Source organism: Delphinapterus leucas, chromosome 6, assembly GCF_059928025.1.
Source record: "Delphinapterus leucas isolate spDelLeu-1000000601 "Yukka" chromosome 6, BTC_Dleu_Yukka2, whole genome shotgun sequence".
In the NCBI taxonomy this organism is placed as follows: domain Eukaryota; kingdom Metazoa; phylum Chordata; class Mammalia; order Artiodactyla; family Monodontidae; genus Delphinapterus; species Delphinapterus leucas.
The window spans coordinates 27,183,721-27,200,759 of record NC_143134.1 but is presented as its reverse complement, the minus strand read 5'-3'; the positions used below and the strand labels follow the sequence as shown (position 1 = coordinate 27,200,759).

General features: G+C 37.7%; 1 protein-coding gene across 1 annotated transcript in view; it reads left to right on the top strand.

Moving 5' to 3' along the window:
* LOC111167659 (serine/threonine-protein kinase MRCK alpha-like) overlaps positions 1 to 10,211 on the top strand; it is a 51,785-nt gene extending 41,574 nt beyond the window's left edge. Inside the window, 4 exon segments of the mRNA XM_089912615.1 lie at positions 6,692 to 6,789; positions 6,899 to 6,904; positions 7,922 to 8,000; positions 9,860 to 10,211. Of these exon segments, the coding sequence (XP_089768741.1) occupies positions 6,692 to 6,789; positions 6,899 to 6,904; positions 7,922 to 8,000; positions 9,860 to 10,071 (395 nt within the window). The 3' untranslated portion in view covers positions 10,072 to 10,211.
* Positions 10,212 to 17,039: the final 6,828 nt, after the last annotated feature.

Below are 17,039 nucleotides of genomic sequence, written 5' to 3'. Positions count from 1 at the left end.
TTACTAAGTAGATTACATTTTGCCTTTTAGATTTAGCTTATGTAAAGTCTACATAGAATGTTCCTAAATAATTTTAGCCTATTTGATATTTCATTGATGCAGGCCATCATTTTATAAATTTAATACAGCATTTTTTATTCACTTAGAGAATAGTAATTGAGCACTTAATATGAACTTACTATGCTAAAAGTTAAGGGCACAATATTAAACATGGTGAAATAGTCTGTATCTTTATTGAGATTATAATCATGATATGAGATCAATAATTAAATTAAGCAAGTGCTGTGATAGGGGAATACAGTATTCTACAGGAGCACGTAGGAGGGACACAATCCAAACTGGTGAGTCTGGAAAGGCCAGCTAAAAAAATGAGAAGCGTTTTTTTCTTTCAGCACTTAAAAAATGTCATTCTATTTTCTTCTGGTATCCATTGTTTCCAGTGAGAAATCAACCATTTTTATTGTTGTTCCCTCTGTCTTTTCTATTTGGCAAACTTTAAGATTTTCTCATTATCTTTGGTTTTCAGTAATTTGACTGCGATGTGTTTACATGTGAGTTTCTTTGTATATATTCTGCTGAGGATTTTCAGGACTTTTTGGATCTGAAGATTGATATCTTTCATTTATTTTGGAAAATGTTTAGGCATTATATTTTCTAAAATTTTTTTAACCTATTTTCTCTTTTCTGGAGATCCAATTACATGTATATTAGACCTCTTGACTTTGTTCTACAAGTTGTTGAGGCTCTGTTTTTTAAAAATCTTTTTTTCCTTCTCTACTTCAGTTTAGATAATTTATATTGATTATATCTTCAGTTTCACTGATCTTTTACGCCTGGTTTGTCCAGGGATTTTTAAGCATTTCAGGTATTATATTCCTCTGTTCTATAATTTCAAGTATTTTTTTTGAAATTTCCATTTCTTTGCTAGATTTCTCCTCTCTGCCAATTTGTTTATATTTTTTCACAAAGTCTTAAACTATTTATACAATTATTTATAATTATTCCAACATATGGCCTCTATGGGTCTGCTTCTACTGATTTTTTTTTTGATTAAAGCTGTTATTTTCCTGCTTTTTTACAGGTCTTATTTTTTTTTTAATCTTTGCTGAACATTATGAATGCTATGATACAGGGACTCTGGGTTATATTATGTATTTCTCTAGAGGGTGTTGTGTGTTTTGTTCTGACAAACAATTAACCTACTGATGAATTACTTTAGTTTTGCTGAGGCTTGGAATTAGACTTTGTTAGGGTGGGCCTATTTTGTCTTTTCTTCTAGTCCTCATGCCCAAAGAATGGCCTTTCTGGGTCTCAACTGAATGCCTAGGGTTTTCACCAATGTCTCTCTTCTCTGGTTCAGAAATCTAATGTCTTTCCAGCACTGTACTACCTATGAAATTTCTGTTCACTCTCAATGCTCTGTGTGAGTCTTGTGGAATCTTGCTCTGTCTGTGTGCAGTTTTGGATTTGGCCAGGAAGTTCAAGGGAACAGCTGTGCAGATTTCTGGGACACCTTTCTTTGTGGCTCTTTCCTCTGTGTACTCTGTCTTGCAAATTCCAGACACATTAGAATCTGTTTCCTCTGTCTGGCAAAACTTCAACTGTCTGCTTGGGTTCCATTTTCCTGCATAGCAGTTTTGGAAATTTCCCTTAGGCAGAGAAACAGGGGAATGTGGGACCCACCTTATATATTTATCTTCTTTTACGAATGGCAGTCTTGTGCTTCCTACTAACTAATGCCTAAAAACAGTTATTTCATATGACTTGTCCATTTTTATAAGTATTGATGGTGGGAGGGTAATTCCAATGGCAGATGACTCTGTCATAACTGGAAAAGGCCATTGATACCGCATTTTGTGAGGAACTATAATAAGTTCACTGTTTCAGGCATGGAGTTCAAGATAAGAGTTCAAGAGATGGGACTGGAGAAGTTCTCATGAGCCAGATCACAGACGCACTGACATGGTTAGAGTTGCACTTCAGAAAAATCCCTAGGTTCTAGTGGTGATGTAAACGATAAATGAGAGGTGAGACTGGAGCCCAAGAGACCAACTAGGAGGTCATTGTAGAAATTGTGGATTAAAATTATGTATGGTAGAGACAGTTGGGATGGAGAGGAGACAAGTTGAGGGATATTGAGGAGATATAATTGAAAAAACTTTGCTTTACAAAGCTTTGATTAGAAGTGGAAGCTCAGGGACCAGAGAATCAGGATTTCCTAGTTGAGAAAATGAGTGATGCCACTGATATTACTGAGATAATAAAACACAAGGTGGGACAGATTCGGATGGACAGAGGAGGAAGGGATATGATAACTTAATATTTTTTCTTTTTTGTTGAGTTGTTGAAGTATTTGAAATAAAATCCCAAATATTATTTTCATTCCACTTCTACACACCTTAACATACATCTCTAAAAATATGGTCATTTTCTCATAAAACCACATTGCTATTATCACCTCTGAAGAAATTACCAATGATTCTTTTTTACCATCCAGTAGTCCATATTCAAATATTGCTGATTATCATAAAGACATCTCTTTTGACAGTGTATTTCTTGGAATCAGAATCCAAAAATGGTCCACACATGGCATGTTATGGTTATCTCTTAAATATCTTTTAATCCTGAGTGGTTTTCCACACCATTGATTTGCTCTACTGTAGGATGTTCTACAATCTGGATCTGTCTGTTTCCTCGTGGTGCTTTCTAACTTCTTCCTCTACATCCTGAATTTCCTACAACTGAAAATGAGCATTAATGGCTTCTAATAAGAGTAATTTCTTACTAGTTTTGTATGTCACGCTGAACGCATCAGAGCACACAATGTCTGGCCATCCCATTTGTGGTAAAGCTAAAATCAATGACTAGTTTCTGGCATTATCAACCTGGTTCCTTGGACACGCTGAGTTTGTACTTCCAGTGCGAGAGTAAACAGAGTGAGAGCGAATAGGACATAGGCCAGAGGACCAAGAAACATAAATATTAGAGAGATGGTCAGAGAGCAAGAAGCCCACAAAGGAAACTGAGAGGGAGAATTGTAGGAGGCAAGTATTGCTGAGCTCTCAAGTAAGACAAAGACTGAAACGTGTCTGTTGGTTTTAGGAATAATGGACGGTTAATGGCTTGTAGTGAGAGCAGTTTTAATGGATGGGTTAAGACACAAGTCAGATTGCCATGGACTGGGTGTCAGTAGGGCTGGGAAGTGGAGGATGTGAAATGTAAATGACACTTTCAAGAGTTGACCACAGAAAAAAGGGAAGCGATGGCACAACATGACTGTAGGAAGTGTTGTTAATTATATTGCTGTTGCTTTAATGGGGAGACATATTCATGTTGAGGTGAGTATTCAGGAGCCATAAGATGTTGTTATTAATAAAGTGGAAAGTTCCAAAAATGTTGCTGGCTGGAAGTTCTTTCTGCTTTGCTCATTAATTTCACTCCCCAGATATACTTTTCTAATCTTACACTATATTCTTTTTGGGAGTTGACCTGGTTTAGGAACCACAAATTTTGAAATGTTATGAAATTTCTTAATAAAGCTGCTGTTAGATGTAGGTGTTAGAAAGATTGTTGTCAGACTTTACATACGTGTTGTTATAATTTGACCCATGCGCATCATTTATGTGCCATTTTAATTTATGTTAACCCTGTGTATCAAAAAAAAGATTTTTAGGCAGCTATTATATGATAATTATAATATTATTATGGGATTCTCTTTGGATTCCACTCTGAAGGTATTTTTTATAATGTATTTGGGCTTAGCAGATATAATTAATCATGAATACCATATGATTCCATTTACTTATTTAACATCTTTATTGGAGTAAAATTGCTTTACAATGGTGTGTTAGTTTCTGCTTTATAACAAAGTGAATCAACTTTACATATACATATATCCCCATATCTCCTCTCTCTTGCGTCTCCCTTCCACCCTCCCTATCCCACCCCTTTAGGAGGTCACAAAGCACTGAGCTGATCTCCCTGTGCTATGTGGTTGCTTCCCACTAGCTATCTATTTTACATTTGGTAGTATATATATTTCCAGGCCACTCTCACTTCGTCCCAGCTTATCCTTCCCCCTCCCCATGTTCTCAAGTCAAGTCTCTACCTCTGCGTCTTTATTCCTGTCCTGCCCCTAGGTTCTTCAGAACCATTTTTTTTTCTTTTTTAGATTCCATATGACAGATCTAAGTCTATCCACCTCAATACAAATAACTCAATGTCGTTTCTTTTTATGGCTGAGTAATATTCCATTGTATATATGTGACACATCTTCTTTATCCATTCATCTGTCGATGGACACTTAGGTTGCTTCCATGTCCTGACCATTGTAAATAGAGCTGCAATGAACATTGTGGTACATGACTTTTTGAATTATGGTTTTCCTCGGGGTATATGCCCAGTAGTGGGATTGCTGGGCCGTAAGGTAGTTCTAGTTTTAGTTTCTTAAGGAACCTCCATACAGTTCTCCATAGTGGCTGTACCAATTCACATTCCCACCAGCAGTGCAAGAGTGTTTCCTTTTCTTCAGCATTTATTGTTTCTAGATTTTTTGATGATGGCCATTCTGACTGGTGTGAGATGATATCTCATTGTAGTTTTGATTTGCATTTCTCTAATGATTAGTGATGTTGAGTATCCTTTCATGTGTTTGTTGGCAATTTGTATATATTCTTTGGAGAAATGCCTATTTAGGGCTTCTGCCCATTTTTGGATTGGGCTGTTTCTTGTTTTTTTTTTTTTTTTCGTTATTGAGCTGCATGGGCTGCTTATAAATTTTGGAGATTAAGCTTTTGTAAGTTGCTTCATTTGTAAATATTTTCTCCCATTCTGAGTGTTGTCTTTTAGTCTTGTTTATGTTTTCCTTTGCTGTGCAAAAGCTTTTGAGTTTCATTAGGTCCCATTTGTTTATTTTTGTCTTTATTTCCATGTCTCTAGTAGGTGGGTAAAAAAGGATCTTGCTGTGATTTATGTCATAGAGTGTTCTGCCTATGTTTTCCTCTAAGAGTTTTATAGTGTCTGGCCTTATATTTAGGTCCTTTAATCCATTTTGAGTTTATTTTGTGTATTATGTTAGGGAGTGTTCTAATTTCATTCTTTTACATGTAGCTGTCCAGTTTTCCCATCACCACTTATTGAAGAGGCCATCTTTTCTCCATTGTATATTCTTGCCTCCTTTATCAAAAATAAGGTGACCAGAGCTTCCCTGGTGGCACAGTCGTTGTGGGTCCGCCTGCCAATGCAGGGGACATGGGTTCATGCCCCAGTCCAGGAGGATCCCACATGCTGCAGAGCGGCTGGCCCGTGAACCATGGCTGCTGAGCCTGCGTGTCCAGAGCCTGTGCTCTGCAACGGGGGAGGCCACAGTAGTGAGAGGCCCGCATAACCCCCACCCCCACAAAAAAAAATAAGGTGCCCATATGTGCGTGGGTTTATCTCTGGGCTTTCTATCCTGTTCCATTGATCTATCTTTCTGATTTTGTGCCGGTACCATACTGTCCTGATTACTGTAGGCTTGTAGTATAGTCTGAAGTCAGGGAGCCTGATTCCTCCAGCTCTGTTTTTCTTTCTCAAGATTGCTTTGGCTATTTGGGGTCTTTTGTGTTTCCATACAAAGTGTGAAATTTTTTGTTCTAGTTCTGTGAAAAATGCCATTGGTAGTTTAGTAGGGATTGCATTGAATCTGTAGATTGCTTTGGGTAGTATTGTTATTTTCACAATGTTGATTCTTCCAATCCAAGAACATGGTAATTCTCTCCATCTGTTTGTATCATCTTTAATTTCTTTCATCAGTGTCTTATAGTTTTCTGCATACAGGTCTTTTGTCTCCTTCGGTAGGTTTATTCCTAGGTATTGTGTTCTTTTTGTTGCAATGGTAAATGGGAGTGTTTCCTTAATTTCTCTTTCAGATTTTTCATCATTAATGTATAGGAATGCAAGAGATTTCTGTGCATTAATTTTGTATCCTGCTACTTTACCAAATTCATTGATTAGCTCTAGTAGTTTTCTGGTAGCATCTTTAAGATTCTCTATGTATAGTATCATGTCATCTGCAAACAGGGACAGCTTTACTTCTTCTTTTCTGATTTGGATTCCTTTTATTTCTTTTTCCTCTCTGATTGCTGTGGCTAAAACTTCCAAAAGTATGTTGAACAATAGTGGTGAGAGTGGACAACCTTGTTTTCTTCCTGATCTTAGAGGAAATTGATTCCTTTCATGTAACATTTTTGAAATGACAAAATTTTTGAAATGGAGTACAGAATATACTGATTCCCAGGGATTAAGGAAGGAGGGGAGGATGGAATGAAGGTGAGTGAGATTATAAAAAGGCACAATGAGGGATCCTTGGAGTTATTTTGTATCTTGACTTTGGCTGTAGACACCTGAACCTACACAGATGATATAATTGTATATACCTTCACACACACAAACAGATGCACACAGACATCCACACACATGAGTGCTAGTAAAACTGGGGAAATCTGCTTGAGATGGATAGGTCATCTCTATCAATGTCAGTATGCTAGATTTGCAAAATGTTACATTGGGGAAAACTGAGCAGAGCATGCAAGAGATCTTTCTGTGTTATTCTTACAACTGCATGTGAATCTATAATTATCCTAATAAAAATTCCAATTAAAAAATGAATCATGAAGTCCATGCTTGCTGTCACCTGCTCCACTTTTCCCAGGTTACAATGCCCCATATCTCTCAGTGTACAGTGAAAATGCAGTGGATATCATTGATGTGAACTCCATGGAATGGATCCAAACCATCCCCCTCAAGAAGGTGATTTGACATTGAGATCATGTGACTGATGAATTACTGACTGAAAATGGAAACTCAATTGTGCCTTTGCTGTACTTACTAATGTGCACTTGGTGATTTGAAGGCTTAGCTAAGAGTGAAAATAACCACCAAAACCCAAATTGGTTAATTTTTTTACTAGTACAAGAGCTATTTTGTGATATTTAGTTGCACTATATAAGGTAGGATTGTCATGATATAAATAAATGTACTATTTATTTATATAGATAATATAATATGAATATTTATAGCATACATTATAGATGTTACTTCCCACATTCAGTTTAGTTACTTGTGTTTATTACTAATTTTCACTTAGTATAATTTTGCACACTGTGAAGGAAAATTTTACTGGCAAAAAAAAAAAAAAAAAAGGAAAAGTATATAGCCAAAGCTGTGTTTTAGGATTCTCAATTAGATTCTCACAGATTCATAATAAAATAAAGATTTTGTATCTTTACTACAAATAATCTAAAATTTACATAAAATTTATAAGTAAAAACCTCTATTTTGTTAAAAGACCACGGAAGGTTTAAGAATGATTAAATTCTGGCATATGTGGAGTATACATAGCAGGAGCCATCAAAAAGGAGTTTATACAGGAAAGGATGAAGGAAGTATTTACAATTATATGTGAGATTTTGCCTCACTTTAAACAATATAAGCAATGGGAAAAGCTTTTGTAAGGACGGTCCCACTACATAAAATATTAAAATACACTTTTCCAGCATTCTAAACGTGAACAAGTCACATTTACTGTTTGATAAAATGAATTCACAAGGCAGATGAATCTTCTCAGGATAATTTTTTAGTTACTAATAACGTTTTAAAAGTTAATTTAAAAATGAAATATATTGCTATTTAAGTTAGTGTTCAGATTTCTTTAATCTATGATATTCATGTTTCTGAAATTTTATCAATATGAGTTTGTAACACCATTTATTTTCTTTAATTGATGTTTTTGGGGTCTTTTTTTTGAGACTACATTATTCTGAGGGGGAAGTTTAAGTAGAATATATTTATTCTTAATTCTTTATATGTAAGAAAATAATCTTATAACTTAATTTTAAAAAAGTATTCATTGAAATGGTAATCTTGTTTTTTTTTTATTAAGGATTTTATTAAGGAAGGATTCCTAAATATTTTGCTTTTAGAGACAATTAGATTAATATATTTCAAAAATAAGAAGACAAGTAAGAAATGACTTCTTCTTAGTAGAAGTACTTCTAAGAGATCATGTCTCTAACTGACTGTCCAAGGTCACAGAGCTAGTGAGGGTCTGACATGGACACCTGTGCTCTTTACACACAGTCCTGGGATGCTCTCCTGGCAAAGTGGTTCTCCTTCATCCTCGCATAGCAGTAGAGATAAAAGCATTTACTTGTGGCACACTCCAGGTATTTTTAAGCAGGACTGATGGTTGGACATAAGCACCTGGAAACACTAATCTACCATTTGAATGCTCACTGTGAAAATTCATTCACTTCCCAGCAGGCTGTGCGTCCAGATGTGCTCCAAGCTGCAGTGCACACGGGGGAAGCAGATGCGGCCCACCCCACCGCCCTGCTCCAACTTCTCCCGCTTACATTTTAGACTCTAGCAGATTTGGAATGTGAGAAAAGCCACAGGGATTCATTTATCTTTCTTTCTTATTTTATTCATAGCATGGAATACTTAATGTAGCAGAGAATTAGTTTGCTAGGGCTGCTAAAAAGTGCCACAGGGCTGGACAGCTCAAACCACAGAAATGTATTGTCTCACAGTCCTAGAGGCCAGAAGTCCGAGATCAGGTTGTCAGCAGGGTTGGTTCCTTTTGAGGGCTGTGAGAGAATTCCTTTTCCCGGACTCTCTCCTAACTTCTGGTGACTTGCTGGCAATCTGTGTGTTCCTTGGCTTTTACATACATCACCCCTGATGTCGGCTTTCATCTTCATGTGGCATATTCACTGTGCATGTCTGTGTATGAATTTCCTCTTTTTATAAGGACACAATCAGATTAGCCCCCCACCCCAATGATTTCATCTTAACTTGGTCATCTGCGAAGATCTTAATTCCAAATAAGTTCACATTCACATGCTCTGGGGGGGTTAGTATGACATATTTTGGGGGGACACAATTTAACCTATAAGAAGCTCTCTTATTTTCTTTTTGTAGTCTAATACAGTTTTGAGTGTTTCTGGGTGACATTTTGTTGACTTCTAGATATTAAGAACTTAAACAGAGTAAGTCTTGAGTCTAAAGAAGGTGTATCTTTCCCCAAGATCAGAAGAGGCAGCAAGTAGAGAATGGCTCTTACCTCCAGGAGAGAATAAGAAGAGAATGACTCTTACCTCAGCACCTCTTCCTCCAGCAGTGGACCTCAGAAATGCTTTGCTCAGTTACAATTATTGTAATTGTTTTCATTTACAGAATGACTGGCCCTTTATGCTTGCCCCTGAAGCATAACAGACAGTTTTGATACCCTTTAGCCACAAAAATCTGATAGGAGAAAAACAGCATAGAAAGGTGAGGGCAAATCAAAGTGGAAAGACACCAACATGATTGCCCTCTCCTTCCAGTGAAATGATGGCATTTTATAGATAAGAGTCGCAATAATTTCATTTTTAAGTGTTGCTTACATTGAACATTAAATTCTGTTCATTAATACTCTGTTTTAATTCTTGAGAAATTTGCCATATTCATCCATTTTTAACTTTAAAAAATCAGAGCAGGGGGCTTCCCTGGTGGCGCAGTGGTTGAGAGTCCACCTGTCAATGCAGGGGACACGGGTTCGTGCCCCGGTCCAGGAGGATCCCATATGCAGCGGAGCGGCTGGGCCCGTGACCCATGGCCGCTGAGCCTGCGCATCCGGAGCCTATGCTCCGCAACGGGAGAGGCCACAACAGTGAGAGGACCGCATACCGCAAAAAAAAAAAAAAAAAAAAAAAAATCAGAGCAGTATGATATTTGTGCAGTTAATTAACAGTTGTGAAATTAACATGAGAAACTGGATGGGAGGCCTCTTACAGTTTAAAGAATGACATTGGTTTTTTTTGTTTTAAGATACATATAGATGGAGATGAGCTGGTATTTCCCAAAACATCAGATAATCAACAGAAGAAAATGGTCTGACACCACAGCAGCAAGCATCATTATTCCTTCTGGGTTCCCAGAGGGAAAGGGATGCTACTGAAGGGCTGTGATGACCACCCTCTCACGTGTGGTCCAGAGGGACCACTTGAGGACCATGTGATATTTGATGTAATTTGGAAGAAAAAGAAATAAATCTGTGAAACTCAGGTGGAGACATCTGTTTGCAGCAGTGTTATGTTTATTTTTCTGTGCAACTTTAAAGAAAACATTTATGTAGTGAGTATGAATGGAAGTGTAATACGTGGATATATTTCTCTGTGAATGTGGAATAATTGAAATTCAGTACTTAAGCCTCCACATAATGCAAATATAGAACACGTGTATACACACCATAATGTATGTCACTGAAGCATTTTGCAAAGGAATAAATAGTACTGAGCTGCATGTGGATTGATTATCTCTGACTCTGGAGATGACTTCCTTTGACTTTATAAAAGAACTTTCATTCTCTTATTGCCTATTACTTGGTGGTAATTTCTATAACTAAGTGGAAAAATAAGCTGATCTTCTTTGGATTACAAATAAAAACTTCTCTAGAGCAGTGCTGTTTCTTTTGAAGGAGCCATAATTATATGAAAAATATATAATAGGGCAGAGCCTCTTTGATGTCTGTGGCTGTTAAATGCCATGTGATTTGTACCAAAAACTTTAAGATACTTAATTTTTTAAAAGTATCTGGGAAGCACAGAATAACTGAATATTCTCTCCATTCACCAAATTTGTAATTGGATATACCTATCAGTTGCCCTTGAAAAAGTCACCAGTACAATTTTGTCTTTGTCTTTTAAAGTTGATTGCAGTAGCATCTCTGTTGATTAATATCTAAAGTAATAATTTTTAATAAAGTAGTACTTTTGAAAATGAGGCTGAAGATCTTCTGATTTCAAACATGAGAATTCATGAGGCATTCATCTAAATTGACTGTTTCCTTTTTAAAAATTTGTTTTTTCATCTTTATTGGAGTTTAATTGCTTTACAATGTTGTGTTAGTTTCTGCTGCACAACAAAGTGAATCAGCTATATGTATACATATATCCCCATATCCCCTCCCTCTTGCATCTCCCTCCCACCCTCCCTATCCCACCCCTCTAGGTCACCACAAAGCATCGAGCAGATCTCCCTGTGCTATGCAACAGCTTCCCACTAGCCATCCATTTTATATTTGGTACTGTATATATGTCAATGCTACTCTCTCACTTCGTCCCAGCTTCCCCTTCCCCCACTGTGTCCTCGAGTCTGTTCTCTAAATCTACGTCGTTATTCCTGTCCTTCCCCTAGGTTCTTCAGAAATGTTTTTTTAGATTCCATATATGTGTGTTAGCATACCGTATTTATTTTTCTCTTTCTGACTTACTTCACTCTGTATGACAGATCTAAAATCTGTCCACCTCATTACAAATAACTCAATTTCGTTCCTTTTTATGGCTGAGTAATATTGCATTGTAAATATGTGCCACATCTTCTTTATACATTCATCTGTTGATGGACACTTAGGTTGCTTCCATGTCCTGGCTATTGTAAAGAGTGCTGCAATGAACTGTGGTACATGACTCTTTTTGAATTATGGTTTTCTCAGGGTATATGGCCAGTAGTGGGATTGCTGGGTCATATGGTAGTTCTATTTTTAGTTTTTTAAGGAAACTCCATCCTGTTCTCCATAGTGGCTGTATTAATTTACATTCCCACCAACAGTGCAGGAGGGTTCCCTTTTCTCCACACCCTCTCCAGCACTTACTGTTTGTAGATTTTTTTGATGGTCATTCTGACTGGTGTGAAGTGATACCTCATTGTGGTCTTGATTTGCATTTCTCTAATGATTAGTGATGCTGAGCATCTTTTCATGTGTTTGTTTGCAATCTGTATGGTTTTTTTAGAAAAAAAGACAGAGCTGGAGGAATCAGGCTCCCTGAATTCAGACTATACTACAAAGCTACAGTAATCAAGACAGTATGGTACTGACACAAAAACAGAAATATAGATCAATGGAACAGGATGAGAAGACCAGAGATAAACTCACATACATATAGTCACCTTATCTTTGACAAAGGAGGCAAGAATATACAATGGAGAAAAGACAGCCTCTTCAATAAGTGATGCTGGGAAAACTGGACAGCTATATGTAAAAGAATGAAATTAGAACACTCACTAACACCATACACAAAAATAAACTCAAAATGGATTAAAGACCTAAATGAAAGGCTAGACGCTATAAAACTCTTAGAGGAAAACTTAGGCAGAACACTCTATGACATAAATCACAGCAAGATCCTTTTTGACCCACCTCCTAGAGTAATGGAAATAAAAACAAACAAACGGGACCTAATGAAACTTAAAAGCTTTTGCACAACAAAGGAAGCCATAAACAAGACAAAAAGACAATGCTCAGAACAGGAGAAAATATTTGCAAACAAAGCAACTGACAAAGGATTAATCTCCAAAATTATATAAGCAGCTCATGAAGCTCAATAACGAACAAAACCAATCCAAAAATGGGTGGAAGCCCTAAATAGACATTTCTCCAATAACTGTCTTCTGTTCTTTCCCTTTTTCACCGTTAGAGAAGAAGTGGTGCTGGAGACAGCCCCACCTGAGACTGGCCTGTTCTCATGCCCAAGGACTGAAAAATGCACTAGTTTCCAGACATGTATTTTATGGCGAGGTATTTTTATGTATGCAATAACTAGTCTGGTTGCTTCTGATTTTTTTTCTATGAAAAATTCCTGGTTTCATCTTTACTAAAAATATTAACATTCATAATTCAAATCTGTTTAATGTCTTATCTGTTGGAAAGTATTTTATTTTGAGAGATTTCTGTGACAGGAACAGCCATTTGGGGTTTTATTTTAATAGTAAATTCATAATCATGTCTTAAAGTAAAAATAATAATAAGTGAAATAATAATAAAATTCCTTATATTTGAATCTCATTCCTTTGAGGCAAGGAAATTAAGAAGTATTTACATGATATCCTCCACCAGTTTAAGCGGTTTTTCTTTTCTCTTTTTTTCTCACTATCTGTATACTCTTGAGACTTCCTATGTGCATTTGATAATGCTGGTGTTAGGATTTTCTGACTGCTCTGCAATGCCTATATTTCTGGGTTGGAGGATTTTCAGAGGTTTCTCTGGACAGGCAAGGAAGGGGAGAAGCTTCTTTGACTCTTCACATCAAAGAAGGAAGTGAGAAAGACAAATATCATATGATATAGCTTATATGTGCAATCTAAAAAAAAGGTACAAGTGAACTTATTTGCAAAACAGGAGTCACAGATGTAGAAAACAAACTTATGGTTACCAGCGGTAAGGGGGGAAGGGATAAACTGGGAGATTGGGATTGACACATACACTCTACTATATATAAAATAGATAACTAATAAGAACCTGTTGTAGAGCACAGGGAACTCTACTGAATACTCTGTAACGGCCTAAATGGGAAAAGAATCTAAAAAAAAAGAGTGGATATATGTATATTTATAACTGATTTACCTTGCTGTACACCTAAAACTAATACAACATTGTAAATCAACTATACTCCAATAAAAATTAAAATAAAAAAAGAAGGAAGTGAGATGGTGAGGGGTGTGATGAGAGAGGGTGGGCACTAGGAAATCCATCTTCTCTGGAGCTCCTGCTCTCCGAGTTCCCTGCATACTTCTCCCAGCTGGTTTCACTGCTCTCTCCTTGGTGAAGTAGGCCTTTGGCATGTGGTCTTAGCATCACCTGGGTAACAGTCTGTATCTAGGGCAGTGGTTCTCAAAGAATGGTCCTCTGACCAGCTGTGTCAGCCTCACCTGGGCACATGTTAGAAATGCAATTAAGAAATGGGAGAGGGGCAGCAATCTGTTTTCTCACAAAAATAAATAACATATAAATCAAATCAGATTTCAGGAGGAAACAAGAGAGAAAGGAATAGTAAACAGGACAATCTTGGTATATATGCATAATTATAACTTAATAAATAAGAATATATGAGTAGTATTTTATATCACTCATGTTACAAATAAGAATTCTTGAAAGAAAAGTGATGTGGTATACAGCTAAGCTTAGTAACTGACCAAATAGGAAATAAAGACTCCAAAAGATCTTTGGAGATCTTTTTAGATAGAAGCCTTCTAATTGTCTCCTCCAGAAGATTATTTTCATTAACAGGAGCATGAATAAACAAGCCATGAAATATTCAAATAATAGGTACTACTAAGCAATCAAAGGAACTACTGATCCACAATGCTGTGGATGAATCTCAAAAACATTATGTTGAAACAGAGGAGCCAGAAACACAAAAACCAAACAAAATGAAAAACTATGAGACATGATTCCATTAATATGACATCCAAAAGCAGGCACACCTAGTATATGGTGACGGAGGTCAGAGGAGTGCTTCCCACTGCGGAGGGGAGGGGTAGTTATTAATGGCAAAGGGGAATGAAAGAAATTCCTGGGGAAGGAAGTGTTCCACGTTCCACTCTGGGTGGCAAATTACATAAGAGTGTAACCGAAAGTGGGGTCCAGCTTCTCGCTGCTCAAAAGCCAATAAACAGGCAAGGTTGGTGGAAAGGAAAGTTTGCTTTATTTTGGATGCCAGCAACCGGGGGTGGACACCTGTCCAAAGGCTGAATCCCTGTCACTGACAGTCAGTGGGAAACAGCTTTTATAGACAGAGGGACGGGGCTACATGTAGAAACAGCACAGTCATCTCTGACAGTCATCTTGAAATTGGTCATTGGTGGTCTGACCAGCGTCATCTTGATTGTTTTAGGTACAGTTAATCTTCAGTTCCAGGGTTGATTTGTTTCCATTTCTTTGAGGCCAATTCTCAGAATTGTGGCAGCTTATGTCATGGCTGCAGCCTGGTCATTATGTAGTTAACTTCTACCTGGTGGGGGTTTCAGTATCCATAAGACAGCTCACAGGACATGACTCAGAATATTACCTGAGACCTTAAGGAGGAACTAAATGTCCTTGACTATGCTTCATGACTAAACTATTATTATTTTGTCTCCTTTGACAGTTTTCCTTTGTTTCTGCATTTTCCCGCTTCTCTGATTAAACTTATTCCTTGGGTAAAGTTTTTTCACAGACAAAAGCAGGCTGAGGATATGGCGAAGTGGGGGAAGGACCATAGGGTCCCGCTCTGTTTCAGGAGTGTACGTATGGAAAAGTTCATCCAGCTGTATATTCAAATACATGCCCTTTAGTTCTATTTAAGCCATATCTCTATTAAAAGAAGTAAAAGGAAATGAAAAAGTAGAGAGCAAAAATATGGGGCAAATATGAAAAATGTTTATAATTGATTCATTTGAGAAGATGGGCATATGCTTATTACATTATTGTTTGTAACTTTAAAAAATTTCTCAAAATTTTAAAAATTAATAAAAAAAATAATGAACTACCCATTCCTCCCAGATCCTCCCTCTTAAACTGAAAAAATCATGACCATAAGACAACAAGCACATATGGGAATGCTCTGAAAGGTGGGAAGAAGAAAGGGATCTTGGTCCTTGAGGAATGACATGGCAGTGTGTACCCTGGTTTCCTTATTGTTTCCCAGTACCCAGTACCCCAGAGAGGCTGCTGCAGAAGCCTCTTACCCAGAACCACTAATAGGCATAGGAAAAATAAATTCCAAGAAAAGCCTGTTTCTCCTAGCCAAAGGACTAGGAAAATTGTGCCTACTAGAACAGAAAACCTTTTTGACAATACATGATCTATTCACTTTAAAAATCAACAGGAAAAACACCCTCTCCCACTGCCATGTGTCTTTGGTGGGGCTTGGCAATGAGCTGCCCTTTCAGTCTCCTTACTCCTGCTCTGCAGAAGCTGATGGCAGTGCCTAGATTCCCCCACCCACGGTGTCAGGGACCAAATAGGCATCTCATCTTCCATCTCCAGCTTGGCAGAAGCAGGAAGTGCTCTAATTCCCCAGCCTTCATAAAGCCAGAGAGCTGAGGGCTTCCACCCACCCTGAGAAACCAGAGAACTTCATGAAAGGTGTGAGTTGAGGCTGGCCAGAATTTCACCTTCCCCCACCCCCGATATGGACAAAGTGCAGGGGAGAACTGAAGCCCCAGACCCAATGGCTGCAATGAGACTGACCATCGCAGGGCTAGTCAGCACTCCACTGTCCTTCTTCCCCATCTGGTGTCAGTGGGGCTCAATGGGGAGCTGAGCATCTGCCCCCACCAGGCACCCACAAGTTGGGACATGTAGTGAAAAGAAGACTGGTCAACAGACTGCATAACCCACCTTGGTTTCAGTAGGACCTGGTATGGAGCTGAGCTTATACTCCAAATTGCAGGCAACAAGGTAGTGTGAGACAGTGCCCCTCCTTGACTGGGAAGTTTTCAGTAGAGCCAGAAGGGAGCTGGACTCTAGCCCACCCTTCAGCAACGAGACAATGGGAGTCAGCACACCAGTTTTGCAAGGGTGATGTCAGTAAGTCCTTGCAGGAAGCTGATCACACACCTGCCTGGCTCTCATGCTACACCTCAGTAAAGGGTCTGCCTGCTAAAATAGGATATTAAATAGGATCCAGTGTCATAATATAACACCCAAAGTGTCCAAGATACAACTGAAAGTCACTAGTCACACTAAGAACCATGAAATTCACAACTTGAATGAAAAAAGTCAATCAATGTACATGCACATGGAGAGGGATCAGGTGTTGGAATTATCTGAGAAAGATTTTAAAGCAGACATCACAAAAACACTTCAGTAAGCAATTATGGATTCTCTTGAAGCAAATTTATAAATATAAAATATCCATAAAGAAACAGAAGCGGCAATAAAAAATCAAATGGAAATTACAGAACATAAAAATGCAATAAAAACAAAACAACAAGTCTCTGGGTGGTCTCAGTAGTACTGTGAAGGAGACAGAGGATAGAATCGGTGAATTTTAGGACAAAGCAACAGAATTTATCCAATCTGGACAACAAAGAGAAAATAGAGTGGGGTAAAAAATGAAGAGTCTCAGGGACCTCTGAGACTATAAAAAAACCTTAACATACATATTACCAGAGTCTCAGAAGGGGAGGTGAGAGAATGAGTGAGACTGGAAGAGTATTCAAAGAAACAATGGCCAAAAATGTCCCAAATTTTCCTA